This window comes from Panicum virgatum, chromosome 6N (assembly GCF_016808335.1).
Source record: "Panicum virgatum strain AP13 chromosome 6N, P.virgatum_v5, whole genome shotgun sequence".
In the NCBI taxonomy this organism is placed as follows: domain Eukaryota; kingdom Viridiplantae; phylum Streptophyta; class Magnoliopsida; order Poales; family Poaceae; genus Panicum; species Panicum virgatum.
The window spans coordinates 50006252-50017308 of record NC_053150.1 but is presented as its reverse complement, the minus strand read 5'-3'; the positions used below and the strand labels follow the sequence as shown (position 1 = coordinate 50017308).

General features: G+C 42.3%; 1 protein-coding gene across 1 annotated transcript; it reads left to right on the top strand.

The window, feature by feature from the left end:
* Window positions 1-8090: 8090 nt before the first annotated feature.
* LOC120679782 (bidirectional sugar transporter SWEET11-like) lies at window positions 8091-10817 on the top strand. The gene is made up of 4 exons (XM_039961434.1): window positions 8091-8338; window positions 9267-9303; window positions 9449-9941; window positions 10072-10817. The coding sequence occupies exons 1-4, from the start codon at window positions 8281-8283 to the stop codon at window positions 10408-10410; spliced, it is 927 nt and encodes a 308-aa protein (XP_039817368.1). The 5' UTR covers window positions 8091-8280; the 3' UTR covers window positions 10411-10817.
* The last annotated feature ends 240 nt before the right edge of the window (window positions 10818-11057 follow it).

The following is an 11057-nucleotide window of genomic DNA, read 5'->3' as shown; positions in this document are numbered from 1 at the left end:
GTGTATATTTATGCATGTCTTTTGAATAAGTGGAGGTCAAAATTGGCATGATAAGAGCTACTTGACCATCCTATCTTGCCTAATTTTCAAATGAAGAACAACCTGATCAACCATCCTGAAACCAGCAAACATTAATTTCACAACCTTTTTTTTTCTGAAACCTGATTTTGGAATATTGCTATAGGCAAGAAAGCTTCAAGAAAAAGAAAGACAAGAGATATCTAAGATATTACTCGTGTTCAATCTAATTATTAAAGTAACTCCATCAATACTCCCTAAATCAGACCCTCTAAATGGTAAATAGGGGTTGCCTTTATTTTAGAGATTTCTAAACTTACTTCAACTCTAGCAATAACCCTCAATTCTAGTTTATAATAAAAACCTCCCTAGGAATGGATTGTGGAGGAGAGAATTTGGAGGCCTGCCAAAATAGAGAACCTAGTAGAGGGCTTTGCTCGAGTGTATCTTTTTTTAACCCTCTAAACTTGAGATAAGGGTTGTTTAGAGGTCCGATGGAGTTGCTCTAGGCAACAACAATAGCCCCTAATAAAATTTATGAAAAAGAAAATTGCACCTGGATGCATGTGTTAAATTCCTCTTGGCTTTGGCTTGCAACCTACCCAAATTGCTTGAACACCAGTGAGGTGTCGCTAAATATTTAGTGATTAGAACATTTTGATGTCCATATATTTATTGAATAATGGAAATGTGCGGTCATATACTAAGATTAGCAAATGAGTTCAAAGTTGGAGGCCAGATACATGCCTTATTTGATTACTCCCAAATATACTCTTGGGAAATCTGCTTCTGAGACAAGACATTCAGTAGTTCTACACATTTCTTAAAATATTAAGATATACAGTCTGATAAATCCGCGCGTGATCAAACACTTGGATAGTCTTGACCGCCTTCTACCACGCTGCCCTTGACATAACAGTTAGGCACCGTCATCACGATCAATCTCTCCACAGATGTGGCATGATCCGGAAGCGTGGGGGAGGCTACTGGGGAGCACCAACTCTGTACCATGCAAGAAAATGAATACACGCCGCGATTGGATTGATCTGTATTGAGACTCATGAGTTGCTTATGGGGGGCAATTAGAGATAGCGATAGAAATTATACATAACCTACTATAACAACCTAGATAATCCTTATTCTGTAGTAGTACTCTAACAGTACTACTACTTCTATTTTTCAAATTACTAGTGAGGTGACCTGCGCATTTGCGCGACTAGTATTAATATTCTAAATATATTTTATATTTTTTATATAATTATTGTTCATTAACTTAAAGCTTTCTCATCACATACTACTTGTTTCACTAATCAAGAGTGCTTTTGTGCTGCTAGTGCAGTGGTGCCTCCTTTTGCCTACATCTTTCGTCAGTGATGTGGCCGCATGGCAAGCGCACGGCCCTAATCGTGTCACGACTGCATATCTTCTCGATCTTAGCTACTACCATTTGCTGCTGCTGTTACTATAGTAGTAACAACATATTTCTTATCTGCAAGCCATTGCAGTAATGCTACCCACTGCTCGTCCAAGTACCATGCAAGAAGATGAATACACGCCACGATTGGATTGATCTGTATTGAGACTCATGAGTTGCTTATGGTGGGCAATTAGAGATAGCGATAGAAATTATACATAACCTACTATAACAATCTAGATAATCCTTGTTATGTAGAAGTACTCTAACAGTACTACTTCTTTTGTTTTCCAAACCATTAGTCGTTTTGACTTTTTTAAATTCATAAGATTTGCTATATATCTAGACATGACAGGCTAACGTACAGTTGGCTGTAAATTAGGCCGGCCCTACAGCCGCCCCTGATTAGGAAAGTAATCTACTTTAGCACACTTGCTTAGAACCACTTTCCTATTCAAACAAATTTGATTTTCACATCTTCCTTCCCTGTGCGGCGCTGCGCATTTTCTCCCACTCAAGCTCCACATAAATATCCTTCTACTTGATTCACCAAAACTGCTTAAAATAACATAAAACAATGAAAAATGAAATTATAAGATGCTCAACAAAATTGCTTAATCAACTGTACTGTCATGCATAGATAGAACAATAGTATTGCTTACTGGAAAAATTGTGAGCTACTCAACAAAATTGCTTAATAAATTGTACCGTTATTCCTAGATAGAACAATATTATTGCTTCTAAGAAAAATTGTGACAAAATTGCTTAATAAGCTATATTGTTATATCTAGATAGAATAATAGTATTGCTTACCGAAGACGAGGCGGAAGATGAGGGCGAGACCAACACCGCGGGGGTCACTATGCCTCATGCTCCCTGCGCATCACTGTCCTCCTCCCCCGCCGCGGCGCCGGGGCCAGGCGCCGCCGCAGCCACTGCGTCCCCGTGGGGCTGCTGCGGCTGGAGGACGGCACACGGATCTAGCCGTTGCAGAAGATCTCGTCGGCGGATGACATGGCGATGTGCGAAGGTCGACAGGAAGTGGGAGGAAAAGTCGAAGTAGAAGTCGAGGAGCCACCAGCCAAAACCCCCAAATCAGGCCTCCACCAAATCCCCAAAATCGTAACCCAATCAGGCAACCATACCTCAATCTGAGAGAAAGAGGAAACTCAAGTCGTCACCGGTTGTTGGCCATGACTTAGCGGAGCTCCGTGAACGAATCAGAGGAGAGGGAGAGTAGGGCTCAGGAGCTCCATAGCGAGGCACACCCCCTCAACCTTAGCTCGAAGCACTGATGCCGTGGACTTCACGGCCGCCACCGCCTCCTGCAGCGCTGAGCACTCCTCCGCATCCACCCACGCCGCCCCCACCTTCCCCCTTATCTGTGCCCAGCTTTCTCTTCATGGACCTCCATGGCCGACGAGCACCCCCCCCCCCAGCGGGCAGCAACAGCGGGTCAGGGTCGTGGTCGTTATCCATGACGGGTTGTCGCTAGGCACGCCACTGCATCAGGAAGAAACAGCTGGTGATGGTGAGTGGAGAAGAACTGAGGGAGATAAGGTTGGGTACGTAGGGTTTAACAAAATTACGGCAGGCGCCATAGAAATTATTACCATATATATAGATGTATAATAAAATTTATGAATGTATAGAATGACTAATAATTTAGGATGGAGGTAGTATCTTATTATCCTATAAATATAGGGAACACTTAAACATGGAAGATCTAACTATCATGTTCCTAAAATGAAGCAATTACATTCCTACTCCAGGAAACACTGAACCACATAGCATTAATAAGTAGCTCATAAATCATAGCCGTGACATTCTAGTACAAAGTAACATTACCAAGTAGCTGACTTAAACTAGAGCTGTTTGGATGCAATCTAGGTGCATACCCAATTCGATATTTGGGTATCCCGATTCACTGTCGGCGGTTGTCAAATAAGCATTAGTTGGAAGTGCAAGAGCGGTTTGAAAAACGTCTCAGTAGCTAGAAATGCAAAAATCTTTCCATTGAAGGTCGTTTAACTCTCATCAATTCCGTTCTTAGCAGCTTGCCTATGTATATGATGTCCTTCTTTGGGATCCCAAAAGTGGTTCGCAAAAAGCTGGATTACTTTCGATCACAATTTCTTTGGTAAAGCGAAGGACACAAAAGAAAATATCGGCTAGCAAAATGGGATATCCTGTGTCAACCAAAATAACAAGGGGGACTGGGGATACAAAACTTAGAACTTAAAAACATTGCTTTGCTTAGTAAATGGTTATACTGACTAATCACAACAGATGGTACATGGAAGCAGATTCTACGCAACAAATATCTAGGGACTAAGCCCCTGGTGCAAGTTCAGTGGAGGAGTGGAGACTATCATTTCTGGGCAAGTCTAATGAAAGTCAAGAGGGAGTTATTTAGATTTGGAACATTCCACATAAAAAATGGGTCACAAGTGAGAGTTTGGGAGGATACCTGGCCTGGAATAGACCTCTATGACATCAATACCCTCAACTTTATAACATTGTTATGAAAAAACAGGATACAATAATGGGTAAGGTACTTAATACACCAAATTCCAATCTAACCTGGCATAGAGATCTAATAGGCAGCAAGTTAGTGATGTGGAACAATCTGGCTTCATGTTTTGTAACGGTTGCTCTTACTCACTGATTTAGGGAGACTCGGCGGGTGTTTTTAGGTGAAATCACATTATCGGGGTCTAATCAATCAGAATGTTCCAAATGTAAATAAAGGACTTTAGAAGCTGGAAATCTCACTGAAAATTAAAATATTTCTTTGGTACCTTAAACACTGTGTAATTCTCACAAAGGATAATCTTGCGAAACGAAACTGACAAGGCAATGAACAGTGTTGTCTCTGTCATGAAAATGAAACAATACAACATCTGTTCTTTGACTGTCAGCTTACACAGATGGCTTGGGATACTGTGTACACATCATGGGGCCTCTCCAAACCTCGTAATATTTCAAATATGTTTGGAAGCTGGCTCAATGGAATACCAAAACACTACAAATTTCTAATCCTTGTAGGAGCTGCAGCCTTGTGTTAGTCTTTTTGGCTCTGCAGAACTTTTGTTATTTTTTAGAACAAACATTCTTCTTTTTTGCAGGTTATATACTCGACTACACTCTGGCTCCGTACATGGGCTATTTTTCAACAGCCTACTTCCCAGGAGGTGCTTGTTGCGGCATCTCGGTTCTTAGAGCGGGTGGTCAAGGATTTTTTTACCCGGGCACATGGATGGCGGTCTAATATTAGGATTGACAGTTATTAGTATGTCTGTTTGTGTTTCAGACTTTTTTAGACTATGTTCCATTTGCATAGGTTGGGAAAATTTTTTAGACTGTGTGCCCATTTGCATAGGTTGGGAAAATTTCAAATCGTTGCATCACCTTGATGTAACTTCTTGAATCAATAAAGTTTCCCTTTTCCAAAAGAAGCTGAAGCTACTGCAAACTCACACGGTTTTTCAGGCTGGTAGCTTGTGTACGCATGCGAGTACCATTCCACTACATGCTTCTTCCTCCAATCAGATGAAGACTGATCATGCACATAGCCCGTTGCAAGCTAGCTGGTCACTCAGTGGAGGACAGTGTGGCCAGTACTGTTATTGATCAAGCCACCTTTCAGTGTTCATGAGAAAACTGAACAGATGTTTTCTATGTAGCCAGTACTGTTATTGATCAAGCCACCTTTCAGTCTTCATGCTTGCCTATGACTTAGATCATATGACCTTTGGCTATGACCTATGAGTGCCTTTTGTTTTCCTTTTCCACTGTATCTCTCCTTTTGTGCCATAAAGATATTGTAGGGGAAGATATTTTTTCCACCCTTCATACTTTTATTATGCTCATGCATTTACTTGACAGTGCTCATGTAAAAATTGAAAGTTCCTTATGAAATTCAGAGGGGGGGGGACCTGTGAATTTTATGTGTTTCAAACAGTTCTGTACGTCTATAGCCAACTATATATCAAACCAGTTAAGACATATGGAACGGAATGGTACATGAATTGGTGCCTAGATGCTAGTAGGAGAGAATGCAAAGAAACTCTAACAACAAACATGAACAAAGGGGATTACACACAGTATAAAGAAGGATATGAGAATTTATTTAAGAGAAAGAATAACCTCATTTTATTTAACTAGCCTATCAACCCATCCTCCCTCATGGGCTAATTAGAATTAATATAAAATAAATTTATAGCTAATAATTATAATAATCTATTACACCCTCTTTCATCTATTAAATATTCTAATGCATACTCCAAAATACATATTTATAATTATCTAGTTGCAATGGATTTCATTTTGCATCACACCTCCATGTGTGTTTGATATACTTTAATTGAACCATTTCTTTAAATTGGTATTCTTATCTCTTCCATCATAATTCATACATGAATACATGGTGACACATATCATGGTTAGTATTTTTATATAAATAGTAACATAAATGATATATCAATAATGACAGAAATAGTAATTTATAATTTTATATTGGTGCACTTTAATTTTTTGTTATAATTATATAATTTAGATTCAGATTTAGGGGTTACTTTAACTTTGAATAATGACACAATTGGATAATTTATATGTAAATTTAGGGGTTTATTTGCATTATTTTTAGAATAACATAAGTGGATAATTCACATAAAGATTAGAGGGTTACATTATTTTTTTATTAATGGCATAGGTGGAGTAATTCTATTTTCATAATGGGAGAGATGGATAATTTGTTAGGAAAGATAACGTATCGAATGATTATTATGATTAGAGTTGTCGAATTGATGGCCAGATGTTCCTGATTTTTTTAGAATTTCTAAGATTTATCTATTTTTTAAGTGTACGATCTTAGGTGGATTCACGTGGAGGCTTAAAAGGAGCCTTCCATTAGTAATAGTAAGATTAAATATAGACTAATTACAATTTGATCTTAGCTTTAGCTATATCAGATTAGCGTGAGGTAGGTGCTCCAATATACAGTATATATAGGAGAACAAATATAGGTTGCTTTCTTCAATGCTACAGTACGTGATGATTGCTAGCTTTTGAAATTTATTTCTTGTGATACAGTTCCTAACTTATGGTATAGTGGTGAACTGGTTACTCAAAGTGGCTAAGCTGCTAAGACATAAGAAACACAAGTTATATATTGATCATGTTACAAAGTGGCAGGCGAAGCATTTCTTTTAAGATCCATCCTAATAATAGGCTTAATTACCATGATATATCTATCATGGAAAACAATATAATTGGGGGAGTTTAATCAAGATAAATTGATAAGTTGATATTAATAGTAAAAGAAATCTTGAAGCAAGCACGCTTTAATACAAAAAATGTTAAGAGGATCCATCCTTTTCTGTAGGAGAACAATGGCCTTGTATAATCTAAAAAGAACTCACATTCTACACAATCTCTTCCTTAATCTACTATTTTAATGGCTGTGCGTGATTATAGATAACACGTATATCCTGAAAAAAATGTGCCAAATACGAGGGTTAAGTGGATGCACGAAAGTTTTCGAACTTCTCAAAAGAGAGTGAAAGTGGCCAAGTGAGAATGAACCATATGCATGTAAAAATCTTACAAGACTTTTTTATATATAAATGGTAAGAGTTATTCCATATCCGTTCTTCAAGCTCAAAATGTTGTAGTATTACTTTTCTTAAATTATTTGTGTACTCTGAATTTAGATCTGCACAACATATAGAAAATCATCTCAGAAGAACAACACATTTGATAGATTTGTTATTATGTTCAAATTGTCGTTGCGCTCCAGTCATGCCGTAGATGAATGTGTACACAGTACCACGCTTACTAGCTCCTTTTAAATCCTCTACCTGATTTCATCCCCACTAAAGGATTGAGTTGTGCACGACCCATATGTGTTCTTCATCCTTTTTTTTGCGGATAATATGTGTTCTTTTTTCTTGGTGGCTCCTCCTTAGCTTGTGCATGGCAAGTCCCCATGTCTTCTCCATCTCTATTTTTGATTACCATGCTAGTTTGGTTCTACTACGTTTTGTTAAAGTAAGCATTAAGTTTCGCTCCACGGGTCTGTCTTTCTAAGTGCAAAAAAAAAATCCATAAGTGTACTGCATTGTTTCTGGAAATTAAATTATTGGGTTGTAATTTAGCATCACATTGCCTAGATCTTTCTACACAGTTATATACATTTTTCTACAAATAGACAACATAATAAAAGTAGTGATACCCCTTTCTACTTCTGGTGCAAGTGAAAACCCGGCCCATAAACTCAACACGTTCAAATTTCACATGTTTCAGATAAAAAAAAGGAAATGTAGTTCAGTGGAGTGCCATCTTATTGCCATGGCATACTGCCATGCATGACCATGGCATGAATGAACAAATAGATTACCTTCCCCAAAACTGTAAGAGAAAAATCTGCAAGATAAAGGGTAGAGTGGTAGACTAGATAGACCCACTGGCCACTGTAACAGAGTATGACCTGCTGGTACATGCTTGCACACCATTTCTCTTCTCACCAACAATGTCGTCCAGTGGGTTGATGATTTGATCACGCGTCTAGGAATGATCTGAGTGCACCGAACTGGACAGCACCCAACAGCACGCCAGCAGCACCCCAAAACGGGCTATAAAAGCAGCATGCCCCAGGGGCCAAATCACACACATCAGCAGCCATAGCAGCAGTTAGCACCGCCTAGTAGAGAGCTCGCCTCTCGTGGAGGGAAGTAGGAAAGAGAGACTCCGGTCTCTTGAGCCCTAGCTAGCCGGCCGTCGCGTCGTCTAGCTAGATCACACTCCTCTTCCCTTTCCTCTCGATCTCTCCGCCGCCGTCGTCAGCAATGGCTGGAGGGCTCCTCCACATGGCTCACCCGGCGATCACCCTCTCCGGCATCGCAGGTAAACTCTCGCCGGCGTTCATCCTTGCTTCGTGTTGCGTTCTGCTCGTGCACATGTGGTTCTCCCCCTCCTGCTTTCTCATGGGATCTTCACATCACCTTTAATTGATTTTTATTTTGTGGTTTTCATTCTGATGCCGTTCATGCGTTCTGCATGCACGTCCTGCTAGATCTTTTGTGCACCTGCTGGCCGACATGGCGGCCTTTTGCATCATGATCTCCTTTCGTTGCGAACATGCTAGTCTTCTTCCTTTTCGTTTGTGCCATTGCACTGTAGAGCACACACCTTTGTGCGTGTTCTAGAGGCAGCGCTCACACAGGACAACGGGCAGTCTTGTTGATCGATTGATCAGTAGCTTTTCATCTTTTTCAGTTATACTACTCCATCTTCTTTAACTTTCAGCGTACGCCTTTTCTTCTTCAGCTGTGATCACTGTACAGATCATTGCCCTATACTACTGTAACTGTATTAGCTTCTCCAAAAACCCTGGCACCTTCTGTTTGTAGCTAGAAGACTACAGCTAAAACACACACACACATGCTTGCATGGCCTATCAACTTTTCAACAGAAGAATGGTAGCTAGGAGGGCACTACATGCATGCATGTTTCTTGAAAGTAGACTCCATCAGCAGTGGGCATTCAGCCACGAAATAAGACTGCCAACAGCTCACCAACGCACTATCTCAGGATCAGTACTATATGCGCTCTATCCTTCTTGAAATGGCCATCGGTTGGTTGGGCAGTGAGGAAGGCGTGCGCCTTCAACCCTTGCCGTATTAGCATTTTCCTTAACCTAATAACCAACGCACTTTCCAAGTTCCACCTGGACGCTTTGTAACTTGTAGTGTGCATCTCTGTTGTCCGAAGAATATTACTGAAAATGTCACTGACGTGTGCTGCCGTTGCTGTTCGTCTTCCTTTTCTGCAGGGAACATCATCTCCTTCATGGTGTTCCTCGCACCAGTGTAAGTGATGATCTAGATCTGTTTCTAAAGAATTCTTCCCCAGATCACTTTACCCGTTTCAGACTTGATTTCATGCTTGTGATCTTGGAGTGATCGACTGACGACTGCTGTCTGACTGACTGCTGTCTGACGATCGATCGAGCAGCACGACGTTCCTGCAGGTGTACCGCAAGAAGTCGACGGGCGGGTTCAGCTCGGTGCCGTACGTGGTGGCGCTCTTCAGCTCGGTGCTGTGGATCTTCTACGCGCTGGTGAAGACCAACTCGAGGCCGCTGCTGACCATCAACGCCTTCGGCTGCGGCGTGGAGGCCGCCTACATCGTCTTCTACCTCGTGTACGCGCCGCGGAGGGCGAGGCTCAGGACCCTGGCCTACTTCCTCCTGCTGGACGTGGCGGCGTTCGCGCTCATCGTCGTCGTCACCCTCTGCGGCGTCCCCAAGCACCTCCGGGTCAAGTTCCTCGGCAGCGTCTGCCTCGCCTTCTCCATGGCCGTCTTCGTGGCGCCCCTCAGCATCATCGTCAAGGTGGTGAAGACCAAGAGCGTGGAGTACCTGCCCATCAGCCTGTCCTTCTGCCTCACCCTCAGCGCCGTCGCTTGGTTCTGCTACGGCCTCTTCACCAAGGACCCCTTCGTCATGGTACCCCTTCTAATTCTGAATTCTGATCGATCGATCAGTTTGAGCTTCAAGCATCGATCAGATCGATGCATGCCACAGACTGACATGGACTTTATATGTATCTGACTGACCTGCTTTGATGTGCATGCAGTACCCGAACGTGGGCGGCTTCTTCTTCAGCTGCGTGCAGATGGGCCTCTACTTCTGGTACCGCAAGCCCCGGGCCACCAACGCCGTGCTGCCGACGACCAGCGACGGCGCGGCGCCGCCGCCGTCTGTGCAGGTGCAGGGGCAGGTGATCGAGCTGCCGGCCAACACCATCGCCATCCTGTCCGTGAGCCCCATCCCCATCGTCGGCGTGCACAGGATCGAGGTGGTGGACGCCCAGCACAAGGACGCCGCCGCCGCCGCCGAGGCCTGCAGGATGGCCGCCGCCAACCCCGACGGCCCCCCGCCGCAGGTCATCGAGATCGTCCCTGCCGCCCTCTGACCCATCGTCGGCGATCAGCACCAACAAGGCGCGGGCAGCAGCGAAGTATACCATCTGCAGCAAGCAAGCACAGTATCATCGTCCATGCTGGTCGGTGTCGATTAATTAGTTGGTCGTTTTTAGTTGGTTAAATTCCTTGTTGGATTATTGTCGTCTTGCATGTACTGTGTGTGTGATTAGTTGCCCTTAGCTTGCTTGGATCGATGTCAGAGAGATCAGTGTGAGTGAGTGGATTAATGAAGTAGTAGTTTGCATCGATGATGAATCCCAGTCAATAAATAAAGTCGTTTTAGTGTAGCTGCTACGTTTGTGTTTGTAGGTTGCAGTCCTGTCCCGATCTCATCTGGTGTTGGTACGATCCAGTATTGATGCCTGCTTTGCTTGGGAGATGATCCATGAGATTGTAACGGGGCATTTCAGCATTTGTTCTAACTTTTTTTTTTGAGAGAACCATTTGTTTTAACTTGACATATTCTTTTGTGTGATGTGAACATGTACGCCCCTCCTGCTGTCTCTGGTTGACTGTCTTGTCCTGAGCAGTTGAAGAAGCAGTGATTATATCTGTCAAGGACATGAAACTGAAGCATGGAAAAAAGTACTAGTTAAAGAAGAATATACCAATAAATCCCATTAGAGACAAAGGAATT

Bases quoted from the DNA above. Each gene is read 5' to 3' on its own strand.
- LOC120679782 (XM_039961434.1), top strand. From the start codon at position 8,281: ATGGCTGGAGGGCTCCTCCACATGGCTCACCCGGCGATCACCCTCTCC. The intron at 8,339-9,266 runs GTAAACTCTCGC...CCTTTTCTGCAG, and splicing joins CACCCTCTCCGGCATCGCAG to GGAACATCATCTCCTTCATG. The intron at 9,304-9,448 runs GTAAGTGATGAT...TCGATCGAGCAG, and splicing joins ATGGTGTTCCTCGCACCAGT to CACGACGTTCCTGCAGGTGT.